The following is a 19,996-nucleotide window of genomic DNA, read 5'->3' as shown; positions in this document are numbered from 1 at the left end:
CAACAGTGTTGACAGCAGGGGGCAGAAGAGGTTGACTGTCTCCCCCAAGGGAGCAATGATGGCCAAATGAGGTTTCTTGAAGCAATAAAGCTTTGCAGCCAATTGGTTCAAGGTTTCATGGTGGTTCGTTTGATCTTATGACAGTCGTATCATGTCAAACAAACCGATAATATCTTTATCTTAATTCTTAATTAAATCTTAATTAATTCTTAATTAAATCGTTAATATCTTTTGGTGTAAACACCCCATAATACAGCTGCAGCTTATAGTCTAGTGCAGCCTATCAATGAACAAATGCCGTTTTTGTGTCACATTTGGTGGGGGCGGCTTATAGTCAGGTGCACCTTATAGTGCGAAAATTACGGTAGATGTACATTATCAAATCATAAACCGTACAACTTCTGCTTTTAAAAATAACTTTATTAGTTTCTTTTAGCATATTATTTTCGATAAGGAAGGGGAGACGTTCATCTCTGTCATACTGGCTGTCAGAACGAAAACAGAACTGATAAACGTATATTTGAACAGAATGCAAGACGTATTAGACATTTATGCCCAATGTATTAAAAGATATGTTTCCAGACAAAGAAATTATGTCACAGAAAAACACCAAAGTTCAAAAACAAAAAACACCAGATATATTAACTTGTAAACTTAGACAACACCACCGATAACAACACAATGTAAATAACTCAAGGACGCTTCTGTTAAATTATTATATACGATGAATTTGAAGTGTTTGCGTAATAGGAAGCTGTAGTATTTTCTCAAGACAATAACTGCAGAACATCAGCCAAAGCTACAAAACTGGATCGCAGGTGAAACGTAGCACTGTGGATTCAAAAGCTCAGTTAAATGATTAAGATGCAGCGCCACTGACCTTGGAGCTTATGGAGAATATACTGTAAGTCAACTTAGTCTGCTTAAAAGCTCATAACAAGTGTCATACCAGTTAACCTGTTCATCTTGTTCCACATGATTTGTGTTTCTGCCTAAATTTGAATAAGCAATCAAGCACTTTAGGGGTTGGGTGGAGTAAGTCAGTTTTAATAGAATATACTCTATTTTGTGTTAGGAAAATACCACTCTGAGTTAAATGCATCTGTTTGCTCAAACCGATGGGAAGCACAGTCTTTACATGTTTCAATTGGTCAAGTGCAATTTGTTTAGAAAATAGTTTATACATGTTATCTGTTACTTTAATTGAAGAAAATCGACACATTTTCTAAGGCTCATTATTGCTTACAACTCAAACAATATTTTGGCCAATTATTGATGATCTCAAGCTAAAGCTTAGCTGTTTTGGCGCATTTCTCATGTTTTTTTCTCATTCGATCGTTAAAACACACCATTCGCAAACAAAAATAAGTGATTCTACCACATCCCATGCATGCTGCAGCAGTGGACAGAAAGTCCAAGGAAACACTGGCATATTAGTGATTATGTATCTCAGCATTCAGGGCGTCAAGTTTTCCTGACTGCAGCACACTACAGTGTGTTATGTATGCACGACACTGACAGGAGCCCGAGAAAAATCGTAGTTTACATTTGCGGCATTGAAGTGGTAGGACCTAAAGTGAGATTTTTTTACCCTGGCGATACTGCTAAGGTGACTTAGTATTGATTTGCGGGAACTCCTTGTAGATCTGCTGCACAATTAGCTTATCCATCTGTTTGGCCGTAGCGCTCCCTTCATCCTCTCCCGGGTCCTCTTCCTCCCTGAGAATCCTCTGCAGCGCTCCCTGCAGGTCAGAGAGTCGGTGCTGGTGCTCCAGGTAATCCGTTGAGCGCATAATGGAGTGCATGAGGGACAGGTATTCCATACGGAGCTTTGGATGAAGATGGGGAGAGAAAAGAAAGCGAAACTTAGTTTTCAATGTTGCATACAGTGAGTGAAGAATATCAGGCTTTTATAATAGAAAAATAAGGGGTGTGACAAAATATCGAAATGGTGTGGCCAAAAGTATTGGCATCCCTGCAATTCTGTCAGATAATGCTCAATTTCTCCCAGAAAATGACTGCAATTACATATGATTTGGTAGTCATAGCTTCATTTATTTTTGCTTGCAATGAAAAAACAAAAGAGATTTGAAAAGAAAATTAAATTTGAAAAGAAAATTGAATCATTATCATTTTACACAAAAACTCCCAAAATGGTCCGGACAAAAGTATTGGCATCCTTTGAAAAATCATTTGATTCTTCTAGAATCTGTGTGATTAACAGCACCTGTTACTTACCTGTGGCACGTGACAGGTGGTGGTAATAACTAAATCACACTTGCAGCCAGTTAAAATGGATTAAAGTTGACTCAACTTCTGTCCTGTGTCCTTGTGTATACCACATTGAGCATGGAGAAAAGAAAGAAGACCAAAAAACTGTTTGAGGACTTGAGAAGCAAAATTGTGAGGAAGCATGGGCAATCTGAAGGCTACAAGTCCATCTCCAAAGAACTGAATGTTCCTGTGTCTACCTTGCGCAGTGTCATCAATAAGTGTAAAGCTCATTGCACTGTGGCTAACCTCCCTAGTTGTGGACCGAAAAGAAAAATTGAAGAGAGATTTCAACGTAAGATTGTGCGGATGGTGGATAAAGAACCTCGACGAACATCCAAACAAGTTCAAGCTGTCCTACAGTCCGAGGGTACAACAGTGTCAACCTGTACTATCCGTCGGCGTCTGAATGAAAAGGGACTCTATAGTAGGATACCCAGGAAGACTCCACTTCTGACCCAGAGACAAAAAAAGCCAGGCTGGAGTTGGCCAGAACTTACCCGAGGAAGCCAAAAACATTTTGGAAGAATTTTCTCTGGTAAGATGAGACAAAAGTAGAGCTTTTTAGGAATAGGCATCAACATAAGAGTTTAAAGGAGGGAAAAAAACGAGGCCTTCAAAGAAAAGAACACGGTCCCCAAAGTCAAACATGATGTTTTGGGGTAGTCTGAAGACTACCAACAAATTTTGCAGCATAATGTAGGGCTCAGTGTAAGAAAAAGCTGGGTCTCCCTCAGAGGTCATGGGTCTTCCAGCAGGACAATGCCCCAAAACACACTTCAAAAAGCACGAGAAAATGGTTTGAGCGAAAGCACTGGAGACTTCTAAAGGGGCCAGCAACGAGTCCAGTCCCATAGAACACCTGTGGAGAGGTCTGAAAATGGCAGTTTGGAGAAGGCACCCTTCAAATCTCGGAGACCTAGAGCAGTTGGCCAAAGAAGAATAGTCTAAAATTCCAGCAAAGCATTGTAAGAAACTCATCAATGGATACCGGAAGCGGTTGTTCGCAGTTTTGTCATCTAAAGGTTGTGTTACCAAGTATTAGGCTGATGGTGCAAATACTTTTGTCCGGCCCATTTTTGGAGTTTTGTGTAAAATGTAGGGCTGTCAAACGATTAAAATTTTTAATCGAGTTAATCACAGCATAAAAATTAATTAATCGTAATTAATCGCAATTCAAACCATCTCTAAAATATGCCAGATTTTTCTGTAAATTATTGTTGGAATGGAAAGATAAGACACAAGACGGACATAAACATTCAGCGTACAGTACATAAGTACTGTATTTGTTTATTATAACAATAAATCATAAGATGGCATTAACATTATTAACATTCTTTCTGTTAAAGGGATCCACGGATAGAAAGACTTGTAGTTCTTAAAAGATAAGTTTGAGTACAAGTTGAAGTAATTTTATATTAAAACTAGGGCTGTCAAACGATTAAAATTTTTAATCGAGTTAATTACAGCTTAAAAATTAATTAATCATAATTAATCGCAATTAATCGCAATTCAAACCATCTATAAAATATGCCATATTTTTCTGTAAATTATATATATATTCTGTAAAATAAATTGTTGGAATGGAAAGATAAGACACAAGATGGATATATACATTCAACATACGGTACATAAAGACTGTAGTGGGCATTTCACTCTCCTGTCATTTAAATCTGTCTATGCTGTCCTCACTCCGAAGCGTCTACTTTTTCCAAAGCTAGACAGCTAGTGAACGACGCCTTAATAATCAGACTTCTTCCTTTTTCATCTGATTTATTAATAAAATGGCCTCAAACCATTGTCCTCTTTAGACCGTCGTAAAACTACAAAAAAAAAGTACACAAGCATTGCATTAGCAACAACGTTAGCTTAGCACGCTATACAGGTTCACTAAACATAAACAAAAAGCGTCTCATACAAAAAATATAACATTTCGCTTACTAACACAATATGTACATTCTTTACAACAACCATACTTACGGACAAATCTTGTCCAAGGATCATATAAGCACAACATTACAACGTAGGCGTCAGCCCGAGACGTCGTGCAGCCATAATGAACTGGCAAGAAAACAATAAACCATGTCGCAAAGCGACCACAAGAGTTCGCTGTTGGACAGCACAAAAAGCCTTGCTGTAACTTACCAAAAGGCAGAATACTGTCTGAGCGGGACATGTGCGTTAATTGCGTCAAATATTTTAACGTGATTAATTAAAAAAATTAATTACCGCGCGTTAACGCGATCATTTTGACAGCCCTAGCAAAATGATAATGATTTTTTTTCATCATTCTCTTTTGTGTTTTTTCATTGCAAGCAAAATAAATTAAGATATTACTACCGAAGCATTTGTAATTGCAATCATTTTTTGGGAGAAAATTGAGCATTTTCTGACAGAATTGCTGGGGTGCCAATACTTTTGGCCAGCACTGTATATCATGATACTTTGTATCTCAAAAGCTTATCGATAGGCTCCTGCTGAGAATCGAGATATCGTTTTAAAAAGGTGTTAATGTTTAAAAAAAAAAAAAAAAAAAAAAGTTGCCACCAAGATCTTCCACCATACTATTAACTCTATGGCTGCCAGTGACGGCCAAAGACGTCCAATCCATTTAGACTGGGAGGAGCGAATGAACATTCTTTCGAAACCAGAGCATTTGCCGCCAGTCTTTCCAATTTTTGGGGCGTTTACAGGCCACATCGTGTTGAGATTGAGTCACTGACTATTCATTGGGGGAGATTCCCGGGTCACTTTCTGTTCTGTAACCCAAAACCAACAAGAAGAGACGTATCAATGCTCCAAGATCAACAGGAAGTGACCCTGAAATTCTTTAAATTCAATAGGAAGTGACTGAAAATCAATAGCAAATGACCTGAAATGACAAGCAAATTATATTAATTGCTTGCCATTGACCGCCATTGAGGTCGAATCCGTTTGGAGTGGGAGGTTTGATAGCGAATGCGCGAATGGTCATTCGCTGCTACCCTCCCAGTTAAAATGGATTGGACATCTACTGATGATAAACTTACAAAAGAAGGATGAAGATAACTTGTTTTTCTGTTTACTAGAAGAATATCCTACAATGATTTCCTGATCATTATCGACAATCGTTGCATCGCCATATCGTGAGATCATTTTTATCGTGACTTTTGTCGTATTCGTATCGTATCGTGAGGTTCCCACCCCCTAATAAAAATGATAGTATTGAATGACCAAAGTCATATTCTCTGAGTGTACTCCCAGCTAACCTTGTCTCCAGGTGAAAGGTCGGAGATCTGCCGCACCGCTATGTCAATCATCACCATCATGTCAGTGCGATAAAAGATGTCGGCAGTCTCTCGGTCGGCGAAGACGTCCTGCAGAAACTTAAGCACGGCGTGAGGCGCGGGCGGCATGTGCTTGAACATACACACAGGGTCGTCTGGAGAGGAGTGACAGAAGGAGGTGACAGTCAGGTCAGGTCCTAAAGAGGACAGACGTGAGTAAAGAATCACGTACCTCCTCTGTTAAGGAGCAGCAACACTTTTTCGGATAGAATCTTGACGTTCTTTTTCTTCAGCTGCTGCATGATCACGTTGTGGCTCGGCGCTTGGGGACACAAATGTGGGAAAAATGTGTCAAAAAGAAATAGAGAGGTACAGTGCAAACACTGAACTGGCCTGTGAAATGTGGAGTCGTGATAGTATGTAAACAGTGTAGGGCTGCAGCTATCGATTATTTTAGTAGTCTATTATTCTATCGACTAGTTAGTTTGAATAATCGAGTAATCGGATTAGGAACATTTAATGTGTTTCAGAATAAATCTTAGGAGATGTAAAACAAAGACTCGCTAAAATTGCACTTTCACAAGAACATTAAATGCAATACAAAATATAATTCGCGACTGTTTTCTTTCAAACTATGAAGAATTGCATTTTCATTTAAAAATAAATTAAAATGCCTGAGCTTAGCATCAAACTGTATATAAAAAAAAAACGGAAATAAATGAGGATCTAAGTACAAGAGAACAATTGGCTACCTTGCATAGTAAAAGTCCGCTAGCTTAAATGCTATAAAATACTTTTTTTTTTTTTTTAAACAATGCTCTTAACCAGGGGTCAGGGACCTTATTGACTGAGAGAGCCAAAACACCCAACATATTTTAATAGAGGATTCCATGAGAACCATACAGTGTGTGTGTGTGTGTGTTTATATTCTTTTGCGAGTTTGTCCGAGTCAATTTGTGAGCGATGTTTTTTTCGTGAGCGCATTTGAACGCATCATGCGGGAGCAAGAGTGAAGGGACGCTTAGCTTTTATGAGCAGTCGCCGAGTTGTGATTGAAATAAATCTTTGGAAAACAACAACGTAAGACGGACATTGTTACTTGAGATGTCACGATGGTTGCTCAGTTGCACACTCACTGCATGTAAAATAACAAATAGAAATGTGGTGTGGTGCTGCGTGGGGGGGGTACGCATAACAGTGGCCCAGACAGATGGAGCCTCTCAGGGCATTCGTTTCGTTAGTCTCGCTCTCCTGGAAGTCTCAACAATTTTGACAAGTGAAAAAGTCTAAAGTGAAACTGACTGTGCCTCTGTGATTCTGGGTACCATGCAGTTCACTTCATGGCAGAGGTCGCGCTAGACTTTTTCGTTGTCTGTCATTTTGACTGACAGGGTCATAAAAATCCGGTCATAATCTATTTTTACCCGTCACTTAAATTTTTAAAATGTTAATAATGACATATTCAATAGTATTTAGTTTTCATTCATCTTTAATTAATATCCGAACAAGCTTAACAGAGAATCCACACCGCGCCATCACACATCAGGCAGCTGTGTGTTATTAGCGCCTAGCTACGACTCTCGGCCGTGTAAGCAATGTTGAAATATTGCTTTTATGGAGCAGAGAGAAAACCGATCATTCTCAGGCTTATCCTCAAACCTATTTTTATTTTTTTATGACTGTTGTCAAGTCTGACCCTTCCTAAAAAGCCATGTTCAAGGCAAGCTAGGCGCTAATAACGCACAGCTGCATCGCTACCGTACCTACCGTACCGTCTCTTGCTTTTTGATGACGTAATTGCTGCATTAAATCCGATTTGCGGGACTGGACAGTACAGACCGCCGTGACAGTCTGGAAAAATGTGGCCCAGATCGGATTTGAAACGGTCCCGTTCTATGCGACTTGTCACGTTCAGACCGTCAAGTTAATGCCTCACTCGAGTCGGAAAAACACGAAAAAATCGGATTCGTGCATTAAGACCTGTACTATGAACGTAGCCTTAGTTCGGACGCTGAGTTGCCTTGACATTTTTCCGAGTAAGGCCAACGACCTCATGCATCAAGAGAGACAATAGCTAATTAATATGCTCACTCGCCACTCTGTGGTCTGCGGTGTGAATTGCAACATGTCAAAATGACGGATGGACTTCAGTTTTTTCCGTCACCGTTTTAAAAAACCGGTCAACGACGGAAAATATTCGGTTAACGCAACCCCTGCTTCATGGTTAAATTTTCCCTCACGCATTTTTTGTATACTCCAGCTTGGTCGTCATTAAGTTGGGAGAGGCCAGCTCTGCTTCTAGCTGAGCGGAGACTTAATGCGCAAGACAAGCTCTGTACTAACACCCATCTTTGTGCAACCCGCGACGGGAGGACCACCAATGGGCGCCGAATTGAAGCATATAAATGCTGCGTATGTTTGAAGGTCCAAGAAAAATGTGTGAATGTACAACTCATCACAGCTCGTTCAGGTCCAGCGAGCTGGCCAGTTCCACATTTAAAATTACGGTTTGGCGGAGAGCCAGATGCACTCGTCAAAAGAGTCAGAAATGGCTCGCGAGACATAGGTTCCCGACCCCTGCTCTAAACAAATCATTCAGACGCATATTCCCAAAAAAATAGGCTAGATATACCTGTAAACTAAATTACGAATGCATAAAAAACATTAGCTCAAACAAAAACTTACTTTATGTTGGTCTTAACAGGGAGTAGCTGGATTCAGCCATGTAAATGAGTTATGTCATATTCACTGTTGCCACTAGAGGGCAGTATATCCACCCAAATATATAAAACTAAATGCAAACACTTTCAGAACAAACCATTACAATGCCACTCTAATTTAACGAATACTCAAAGCAGCAAAATTTGATTTGAAGCTTTTTTCTAATCAAATTACTCGAGTTAATCGATTAATCGTTGCAGCACTAAATCAGTGCGACGTCATAGCTGTGCAACCCTCTATTTAAGTCACAGACGATCAGATTCTGACAGAGTAAACAACGGCCACCTGTGTGGTGCAGGTTGAAGGCCAGCAACAGGTTGAGGAAAAGGTCAGGCAGCTGCTCTGTGGGGTCAGAGGGATGTCCGTCCTCCACCACGTCCAGCAGGAATTGAACAAAGTCACGGTTCAAGTGTTCTAAATGAAGACATGAAGAGGACTACGTCACAAAGACAATATGCACAGTACATTTTGGCAACACTGTCACACGTCAGAATTGGTCCAATGCTGATGAGACACTTTTAAGCACTTTGGCATAGCTTTATATTAGAGCCAACACATTGGGATTAACAGAAATACTAGTATTTGGAACAGGGTGATGTCTGGACTGCTCCAGAGTGAGCAATAAGGGGCAATGTCAAGAGGATTTTCTGTATTAATTTATTGCTTTTCGGCAGTAAACTGTACAAAACGTGTATCCTGACTACAGCCCATAGCAATTTTTGTAAACCTTTCATGCACCAACTATGACTTTTTTTGTTTTACCCTTACAGGGCACTCATTTAACTCATTTGCTGCTATTGACGGGCCTGGTCCTCTCATACATTTTGACTGGGAGGGGCAGATGAACATCCCTCCCAGTCAAAATGGATTAGATGTCTCGCACCACCAATGGCATGTCATGAGTTAAATGCTATGGACAAAAAAAAAATCTATTTCAAAGTGTTACTTGGGGACAATTTCTGTTTGTACTCATTTTAATTTAATAAATTTAGCCTTTCTCAACATTGGATTAGTTTATACATTCATATATAAAACAGGATAAAAACACTGATTGGTGATTAATCATTTAATATATATAATAACTGCTAAAATTAAAGTGTTTTATGGCCAAAAATAGTCACTTGGCTTATGGAGGGGTTAAAAGATTTAAGTAAAATAAACAAGCAAACAAACAAAAAAACTAGGGGAGGTAACCTCTTGGTACCTCACAATATGATATGATTTGTGATACGAAGCTCATGAAAACGATCTCACGATATGGCGATACAATGATTATCGATACATTGGTCAGGAAATCATTCTAGGATATTTGACAAAACAACTAATAAACAGAAAAGCGAGCTATCTTCATCCTTCTGCTGTAAGTTTATCACTAGTGGGCATCGCATTGCAACTTGGAGGGTGGCAGCATTCATTCATTTGCTGCCATCCCTCCCACTCCAAGCAGATTGTACGTCTAGGCGGTCAATGGCAGGCAATAAGTTTAATTTGGGGGCGTTTCAGGTCGTTTGCTGTTGATTTTCAGTCCTATTAAATTTAAGGCATTTCAGGGCCATTTCCTGTTTTGGGGGGCATTTATAGGTCATATCCTGTTGGTTTTGGGTTACAGAACAGAAAGTGACCCGGGAATCTCCCCAAATTAATAGGCAGTGACTCAAACTCAACAGGGTGTGACCTGTAAATGCCCTAAAATTAACAAAAAATGGCCTGTAAACACCCCCAAAATCCGGAAGACTGGCGGCGATCGCTCTAGTTTTGAACAAACGAAAGTTCATTCGCGCCTGCCTGTTTAAATGGATTCGACGTCTAAGGCCGTTAATGGCAGCCATAGAGTTAATAGAGACGGTATTATGGTGGAAGACTTTGGTAGCTACTTGTTTGCTCTTTTTTTTTTTTTTTAAATCTCATTTTAAACATTGACACCTTTTTAAAAAAATAATATCTCGATTCTTGGCAGGAGCATATTGATAACCTTTTAGGATACAAAGTATCACAATATGTCAACATTTTGATATTTTGTCACTCCCATGATATATATATATATATATATATATATATATATATATATATATATATATATATATATATATATATATATATATATATATATATATATATATATATATATATATATATATATATATATGTTGTGGTCAAAAGTTTACATACACTTGTGAAGAACATAATGTCATGGCTCTCTTGAGTTTCCAGTTATTTCTACAACTCTGATTTTTTTCTGATAGAGTGATTGGAACAGATACTTCTTTGTCACAAAAACATTCATGAAGTTTGGTTCTTTTATGACTTTATTATGGGTGAACAGAAAAAAGTGATCAAATCTGCTGGGTCAAAAATATACATACAGCAGCGCTAATATTTGGTAACATGTCCCTTGGCCATTTTCACTTCAATTAGGCGCTTTTGGTAGCCATCCACAAGCTTCTGGCAAGCTTCTGGTTGAATCTTTGACCACTCCTCTTGACAGAATTGGTGCAGTTCAGTTAAATTTGATGGCTTTCTGACATGGACTTGTTTCTTCAGCATTGTCCACAAGTCAGGACTTTGGGAAGCCATTCGAAACCCTAATTCTAGCCTGATTTAGCCATTCCATTACCACTTTTGATGTGTGTTTGGGGTCATTGTCCTGTTGGAACACCTAACTGCGCCCAAGACCCAATCTTCGGGCTGATGACGTTAGGTTAGCTTGAAGAATTTGAAGGTAATCCTCCTTCTTCATTATCCCATTTACTCTCTGTAAAGCAACAGTTCCATTGGTAGCAAAACAGCCCCACAGCATAATACTACCACCACCGTGCTTGACGGTAGGCATGGTGTACTTGGGGTTAAAGGCCTCACCTTTTCTCCTCCAAACATATTGCTGGGCATTGTGGCCAAACAGCTCAAGTTTTGTTTCGTCTGACCACAGAACTTTCCTCCAGAAGGTCTTATCTTTGTCCATGTGATCAGCAGCAAACTTCAGTCGAGACTTAAGGTGCCGCTTTTGGAGCAAGGGCTTCCTTCTTGCACGGCAGCCTCTCAGTCCATGGAGATGCAAAACACGCTTGACTGTGGACACTGACACCTGTGTTCCAGCAGCTTCTAATTCTTGGCAGATCTGCTTTATGGTGATTCTCGGTTGAATCTTCACCCTCCTGACCAATTTTCTCTCAGCAGCAGGTGATAGCTTGCGTTTTCTTCCTAATCGTGGCAGTGACAAAACAGTGCCATGCACTTTATACTTACAAACAATTGTTTGCACTGTTGCTCTTGGGACCTGCAGCTGCTTTGAAATGGCTCCAAGTGACTTTCCTGACTTGTTCAAGTCAATGATTCGCTTTTTCAGATCCATGTATGTATATTTTTGACCCAGCAGATTTGATCACTTTTTCTGTTAACCCATAATAAAGTCATAAAAGAACCAAACTTCATGAGTGTTTTTTGTGACAAAGAAGTATCTGTTCCAATCACTCTATCGGAGAAAAATCAGAGTTGTAGAAATAACTGGAAACTCAAGAGAGCCATGACATTATGTTCTTCACAAGTGTATGTAAACTTTTGACTACAACTGTATATATATATATATATATATATATATATATATATATATATATATATATATATATATATATATATATATATATATATTTACTGTATATATATTACATAGTAGTAACATATTTTTTAAAAAAAAAATACAATAATGATTTATGATTTTAAAAAACGTATATAGTAATTCCTAATACTTTACTTTACTTTAAATGACCAAAAATAGTCACTTGCGCTTATAAAGGGTTAAAGGTTTTAAGTCTCAACTTTTGAATAGCTGACCACTACAGTGACCACTGTTGGTGAAAGGATTAACAAATAAAACAGTAAACAGAAATAACGTATTGGCAATGGGTATAGGACTGTTAGGACATAGACCATAATTTTTTTCTTCTTTCCTTCACCATTCAAACAACCTAAATCCTGTACAACTCAATTGGAAATATTAAATATTAAATATTTTGGGTACTTGAAATGATGGAAGGTCTGTGTTGAAATGAGGTTCATTAACTTCTTAGAAAGTGTGCACAGTTGTGTATAGGTAAAGGTAAAAATACTGAATCCAGCAGAGGAGAAATTAAATACTGTAGTTCGCCAGTCATACAATCACAGAAATACAGTGATATTCACTTAAGGTTAGGGAAAAAAATAATTTAAAGTTACGAAAAAGATACTAACAATAGTGAAAAAAAGATATTTAAAAAAAAAAAAAAAAAAAAAAAATCACATATTCAGACTGCGCTGTTGTTGTTGTCTTTTGGCAGCAGAAACAAATGGTTTACAGAATATGCTCTGCACTGCAGAGAGAGATTGCTCGCCTGAGCAGGTGGAGTACAGTGGAGCAGGTGCAAAATAGATGTTGGTAATCTTAATTTTACTTACCAATTTTTCAATTGTTTTGTACGGGTAAGAACTGACATTAAAAGTGGAAAAAATCTTGAAATGATTTACAGTGGTATGAAAAAGCATCTGAACCTTTTGGAATTTCTCACAGTTCTGCATAAAATAACCATCAAATGTGATCTGATCTTTGTCAAAATCACACAGATGAGAATACAGCATCTGCTTTAACTAAAACCACCCAAACATTAATAGGTTTTCATATTTTAATGAGAATAGCATGCAAATAATGACAGAAGGGGGAAAAATAAGTAAGCGAACCCTCTGCCTTAGGAGACTTAAAGAGCATTTCAAACCAATTTTTACCAAACATTTTAAGTCAGGTGTGTGCCCAATCACTGATGAGTGGTTTAAAGCTGCCCGGCACACTACAAAACACACACCTGGTAAGAAATGTCTTGATGAGAATCATTGTCTGATGTGCATCATGGCTCGGTCAAAAGAGCTGTCTGAAGACCTGCGATCAAGGATTGTTGATTTGTATAAAGCTGGGAAAGGATACAAAACCAACTCTAAAGGTCTGGATGTTCATCAATCGGCAGTCAGAGAAGTTGTCTACAAATGGAGAGTGTTTGGCACTGTTGCTTCTCTCCCAAGGAGTGGCCGTCCACCAAAGATGACGTCAAGAGTTCAGCGCAGAATACTCAGAGAGGTAAAAAAGAACCCTAGAGTGTCTGCTAGAGACTTACAGAAATCACTGGCACAGTCCAATATCTCTTTTCACACATAAACTATATGTAAAACTATGGCCAAGAATAGTGTTCATGGGAGGACTCCATGGAGGAAGCCACTGCGGTCTAAAAAAACATTGTTGCTTGTTTAATGTTCACAAAAAGGCACTTGGACACTCCACAGAAGTTTTGGCAAAATATTTTGTGGACTGATGAAACCAAAGTTGAATTGTTTGGGAGTAACACACAACGTCATGTGTGGAGTAAAAATGGAACAGCTCACCAACATCAACACTTCACCCCCACCGTGAAGCATGGTGGAGGGAGCATCATGATTTGGGGCTGTTTTGCTACCTCAGAGCCAGGACAACTTGCAATTATTAATGGAAGAATGAATTCAAAAGTTTATCCGAATGTTTTGCAAGAAAACCCGAGGCCGTCTTTCAGACAGTTGAAGCTAAAAAGAGGATGGATGCTGCAACAAGACAATAATCCAAAACACAGAAGTAAATCAACTTCAGAATGGTTTCAGAACAAAATACACATTCTGGAATGGCCAAATCAAAGTCCAGATTTGAACCCCATCCAGATGCTGTGGCATGACCTAAAGACAGCGATTCATGCCAGACATCTCAGGAATCTGATTGAACTACAGCAGTTTTGTAGAAAAGAATGGGCCAAGACTAGCCCTTATCGATGTGCCAGACTGATCTGCAGCTACAGGAAGCGTCTGGTTGAAGTTATTGCTGCCGGAGGGGGGCACTAAACATTAATTGTGATGGTTCACTTACTTATTTTTCCCCCTTCTGTCATTGTTTGCACACTATCCTCATAAAAATATGAAAACCTATAAATGTTTGGGTGGTTTTAAGTTAAAGCAGACCGTTTTTTCCTCTGTGTGATTTTCACAAAGATCAGATCACGTTTGATGGTGATTTTATGCAGAAATGTGAGAAATTCCAAAATGTTCAGATACTTATTTATACCACTGTATCTTGGTCTCATTTTTTGATATAACCAAAACCTGGACTTTCAACAAATGTGTAGACTTTTCATACCAATTGTAAACACACATTTACCTGACTTTTCATACCAACTGTAAACACACATTTACCTTTATACTTGCTGTTCTTCATTTAATTCTTTTATATTTACATCTGAGAAGTGATGTAAAAAAAATTAATGAAATTGTAAGTTTATTACTGCTTTAACATCAATTAGTGTTGGATAGACTACATGGTAGGAACGGAACTGTACATATACAAAATCAGCGAGCCTTACCATAGTGATGATATGGCACCTGTTCTCCCATTGAGAAAATCATAGTAAGTACCAAAGCTGTGTAACACATTTTCTGGTGCTCTGAGTGATGAAAAACAAACACACCATACTAAGTACAACTAACGAAGACGTGCATAGAGTAGCTCACTAAAGGATGAATCATCCATCAACACACCTTGAGTGTCGGTTTGTAAGTCCCTGGCAAGCTCCATAGGGAGGATGGAGTTGAGGAGGGTGGAGATGAGCGACGCATCTAGACTGCACATGGCTCCAAATACTTTGAGCAACAGCAGCCTCAAAGACACGCGAAGCTCCTGCACAGTCATGTGACATCAGTAAACCAAGAATGTACACAACATACTGTTACCGTGAGAGCATTCACCCAGATTTTTCACTAGACGTTTTCCCAGAGGATTCATAACAAGCATTTTTGTCTTCAGGTCTGAATCACAACTGATCATTGAATTGCCAAATATTTTGATGAAGTGATTAACTGTCAATAGATATGAATTGGACATTCCTCAAATTCCCTGATTTAAGAAAACCCAACAGTAAATATTCTCCAAGTTTTGAACTCTTCTGTGAAAGCAGGTTGATTATCTTTCATATATAATCAAAATGAGACATTTGCTTTTAATTTGGAAAAAATATCAACATTTTCCCCTATTTTCTGTCAAGATATGAAAAAAATAATGGTCATTTAAAATGATTAGTGTAACAAACTAGTAACCCTTTGCATTTATCAGTACCCAAAACAAAGTAAAGCAAAGTAGTGCCCCCCACCTAAAAAAAATAAAAATAAAATAAAAATAAATAAATAAATAAATAGAGATAGATAGATAGATAGATAGATAGATAGATAGATAGATAGATAGATAGATAGATAGATAGATAGATAGATAGATAGATAGATAGATAGATAGATAGATAGATAGATAGATAGATAGATAGATAGATAGATAGATAGATAGATAGATAGATAGATAGATAGATAGATAGATAGATAGATAGTGTGTGTTCAATGTATTTATTCAGATTTAGCATTGGAAAGAGATACATTAAAGACATGTTTTTTCACACTTTTTTCCACCAAAGTATAATAATAAAAAAAAAAAAATTGCTTATCTATATTTTAATAAATAATTTTTAAGCACTTCAAATGTAATAGTTATGATAAGTTTTAAACATGATACTGTCCCACCAAATTATTGTTAAACAAGAATAAAGCAGGAAAATGCTTGGCTTCATTAAGTCCACTCAAATGTGCTCAAGCTGCTCACCTAAACAAAATGAGTTGCCACAGCAACTGTTAACAAGTTAAACAATGATTGACTCATGCGGCGCTTTGAAGTTCGCTTCTCTGGCAAGCTCATACATTTAACGTCTGTCAATCATCTTTAACTTCGACAAGCAACTCTAGTACATTGCCTGGCCAACAAAGAGCAGGGAGGGAGGGAGAGAGAGCTGACGGCTCGGCTCGGGACAGCTCATCTGAATTTATTTAATTTTTTTATTGAAAAAATAATAATCTGCTATGCATTAAGGTGTGAAGTTTGAAGCATGAAGTAGCGAGGGATCTCTGTATTAGTTTTTCTGCTTCATGCTCGAACAACGCCACAGCCTGTCACCCTCCCTCATGCTAAGCAGTGCTGCCAAACTGTCCAGCTTGCATTTGGTACTTAAAGTTAACGATGATTGACAGGTATGTAGCTCTGATCTTGCCAGAGAAGCTTGGTAGCTCTACGATCAAAGGCACAAATATGTCAATCATCGTTAAACTTGCATGAGTGTGCTGTGGCAACTCATTGTGTTAGTGAGAGGCTGTTCACATTATGAAGGCGACACGGTGGGATAGTAACATTTTTGGAACTTTTTTTGTCGGTATCGATTTGGGACTCAGATTGGGTATCTGCAGATTCTAAGAATCAGGTAACTGGGACTCGGGTGCAGAAATATGTGGACATCCCTACTCAGCACAACATTACTCCCTTTTGTGTAATACAGGATTTCTTCATGCAGTTTTCTCGGTTTTGTCTGAATCATCACAAAATACCAATTCTACAATAGTGGATGATTGAAAAGTAATTGGAAACAAATATTTGCAATACACTTCAACACACACAACATTTTTTGTCTGATGAATCCATGAATAATTGATTAAACAACTGATTAAACAAAAACAAGTGACAGCACTTTCTTACCATCTGATAGTAGGAAACGAGAGAGAGAACATTCTCATAGTCGCTGGCCTTGCACATCCTCTTACACACCTCTGGATCCGCATCAGTCTATAAAAACAAACACAAAGCTTTTATTTGTAAGGGCAATAATACACTGTGCTTCCTTTTTTCGTTCCTCTGTAATCTGTTCATTGGATGAGGTCCCTGAACAACCAAAGGATCTTTGGGTGCATTAAAAGCTCATCTGAGCATCCCAGCTTGATAGTGGGTTTTAGTCAACAGTAAAAATGCCAACCCAAAAGATTTGGCAGGCTGTCAAGTTGACTGACTCAGTCTTTAATAACATGGTCGGATCTGTAAATTGCCCTGTCTGATCCCATCAGACATGCCTGGTATTTCCAGCGGGATCTGGATGCCTGTCCTGCAAATGGATCATACATTCGTCAGACTGAAACTCTTTCATTACACCGTACAAACAGCTCTTCCTGAAAATTGTTCTATTTAGACGGGACTTTGGAAGAATCTGCAGTCGTTTCAGAAAAGATAACAAAGATCTGGACGTAAGTTCCAAAGGAAAAAAAATACAAATACTTGAATTTGTGAAGTCACCCATAAATATGAGGGAGTCGCTAATGATGTAAAAGTCCAACAAAAATTTCAAACTTGGGACTCAAGGAGTCTTACCAGTATTTTGAGAAGCTCCTCCAGATAGCACGCAATGAGGGCGTGGTCTTCGTGAAGCGCCCAGCTTCGTTGCTGGGAGTCATCCCTGTGGCGGGCGAGGTCGCCAAAGATGACTTCGAGTCGCTGTTCATCGTGACACACCTGACCACGAGGTAGCGCGGCACCCAGGTCCTGCACGCAAATAAGAGGTAGTCACATAACAGGCCATGTCCACCCTCTTTAAAATTGAAAGGCTTCTGAAATACAGGTGAAACCTTTTAGCGAGACTTATTTTTAGACTGGACGGTTTATTATCTCAGCCAGAGAAATCTTTCATCAGCAAAGAATTGTTTTCATGTAAACCTAGATAATATTTTTAGAGAATGGATGTCAACCCTTTTTCATGAAACTGAATTCCTAGATTTACATTATTAACTCTATGGCTGCCATTGATGGTGATGGTCATTCAGTACCTTTTGAATGGGAGGTAGAGCTTGTAGCAACTATCACTATTTACTCCTCCAGCAAAATGGATTCGACATCAATCACCACCAATGACAGTGAACGAGTTAAGCATGTCAAAGGCATTCCACAAGGCTCAATGTTAACGCCCCTGCTGATCTTAAAATATACTGTATTTATCTATTACTGCCAAGTGCACTGAATGAGTTACCGTAATTTTCGGACTATAAGTCGCTACTTTTTTCCTTCATTTTGGATCCAGCGGCTTATAGTCCAGTGCATCTTATTTAGTGATTTATTTGGATTAACAGGCAACACATCCCTCCAAGCATGCACTGCAGTGCTACAGATGTAAATAACAATCAAAATTCATGTTCTGTGCTAATTATTTCTTCAGTTACTGTTTCAGTTGTTTCATTAATTGCTTGTTATGGAATATGGTAACACTTCATTTAACAGCAGCGTCACAAGACTGTCATTAGACTGTCATAATTATGACATGACACCATCATGGGCATTACTGAATGCTTATGACAGATGTCATTAAGTGCCATCCGGCATATTATGTTACTAACTCAATTTAACTCCAGATCGGATCTTTTACATCCATTCAAAAGTGAGATAATTTGCCGGATGACACTAAATGACATCTGTTATAAGCATTCATTAATGCTCATGATAGTGTCATGTCGTAATTAATGATTGTCAAATGGCAGTCTTAAGGCGCCGCTGTCAAATAAAGTGTTACCAAATACAACAACTAGCAATTAATGAAACAACTAGAACAGCAACTGAAGAAATACTTAGCACAGAAGATGAATTTTGATTGTTATTTACATCTGTAGTGCTGCAATGCATGCTAGGAGACATGTTGGACAACAACAGTGTTGACAGCAGGTGGCAGAAGAGGTTGACTGTCTCCACCAAGGGAACAGTGATGGCCAAATGAAGCTGCTTGAAACAATGAAGATTTGCAGCCTATTGTTTCAAAGCTTCATGATCGTTCATTTGGTCTCTGACAGTCTTATGACGCTCTTGTTAAATATTAACAATTTTAACATCTTTTGGGTTAAACACCCCATAATACGGTGAGGACAGCCGCAGCTTATAGTCTGATGCAGCTTATCTATGAACAAATGCCATTTTTGTGTCACATTTGGTGGGTGGCGGCCTATAGTCATGTGCGTATTATAGTGCGAAAATTTCGGTAGTTTTTAATTGCCCATACATTACACAATCCTGAGTTTAATCAAAACCTGTTCAAAACACTGTCAGGCATGATTGTACGCAAGCATGTCTTGTGAAACATTGAAAGTCTAAAGATCATCTCCACAAGTGCATTTAACATCACCGCGGAAAGAAGGCAGACGCGAAACTGAGAAATGTGTCTCATTCCCGGTTGCTCTTCATCGACGTTGTCAATAGGTCGACAATAATATGACAAATGCATAACGCTGTGGTGTACTGAAATATGACCTGACTTACTGACTTTTTCTGCTTCAACACCGCATAAGCAGGTAACACTCTGCATGTTGGGCTCCAACATGGTCTCAGGGGCACTACAAATGTTTCATTTTCATTTATTGTGGACACAGTTGCAGTTTCCCAAACAGTTGCTTTCACCTCCCGTGGATTAAGAAGATGTTTATTAGTCTTCACTTTAGTATTCTTAGTGCCCCTGGCGTAAGCGAAATGCTAGGGTATGGCCAAACATCGCCACAGATAGTAAATTGGGAAAGAATCAGCCACTAGCAAAAACAATAAATATGTCATTCTTAATAACTTTGCAAAAAAAAAAAGCCACTACAAGGCATTACGTTACGTAGAGGATCAAAGACGGAAGACCAAAACTAAAAGCTCCCATTTGAGGAGAAACGGTACATAAGATGAATGAAGGAATGGGCGGTGCACAAGATGCGTTCAAAGTAGGCCTGAACCATATTAGAAAAAAACATCATTGCGATTTTTGGGGGCTTTGCGATATATTGCAATATTATATTGCGATATTAAAACTAGACAAATTTTCACCAGATGA

At 38.5% G+C, this 19,996-nt stretch overlaps 1 protein-coding gene across 1 annotated transcript in view; it reads right to left on the bottom strand.

Moving 5' to 3' along the window:
• Positions 1-323: 323 nt before the first annotated feature.
• The window catches only part of LOC130922279 (NCK-interacting protein with SH3 domain-like), a 39,139-nt gene continuing 19,466 nt past the window's right edge, over positions 324-19,996 (bottom strand). The window contains exons 6-13 of the mRNA XM_057846955.1: positions 17,521-17,691; positions 16,858-16,944; positions 14,832-14,970; positions 14,657-14,737; positions 8,544-8,672; positions 5,770-5,859; positions 5,520-5,692; positions 324-1,829 (exon numbers count right to left, since the gene is read on the bottom strand). Coding sequence (XP_057702938.1) covers positions 1,605-1,829; positions 5,520-5,692; positions 5,770-5,859; positions 8,544-8,672; positions 14,657-14,737; positions 14,832-14,970; positions 16,858-16,944; positions 17,521-17,691 — 1,095 coding nt within the window. The 3' untranslated portion in view covers positions 324-1,604. The remainder of the gene's footprint in view (positions 1,830-5,519; positions 5,693-5,769; positions 5,860-8,543; positions 8,673-14,656; positions 14,738-14,831; positions 14,971-16,857; positions 16,945-17,520; positions 17,692-19,996) is intronic.

The sequence above is a fragment of the Corythoichthys intestinalis genome, chromosome 9 (assembly GCF_030265065.1).
Source record: "Corythoichthys intestinalis isolate RoL2023-P3 chromosome 9, ASM3026506v1, whole genome shotgun sequence".
In the NCBI taxonomy this organism is placed as follows: Eukaryota; Metazoa; Chordata; class Actinopteri; order Syngnathiformes; family Syngnathidae; genus Corythoichthys; species Corythoichthys intestinalis.
The sequence above is the reverse complement of the archived record's forward strand: the minus strand, read 5'-3'. Positions and strand labels throughout refer to the sequence as shown.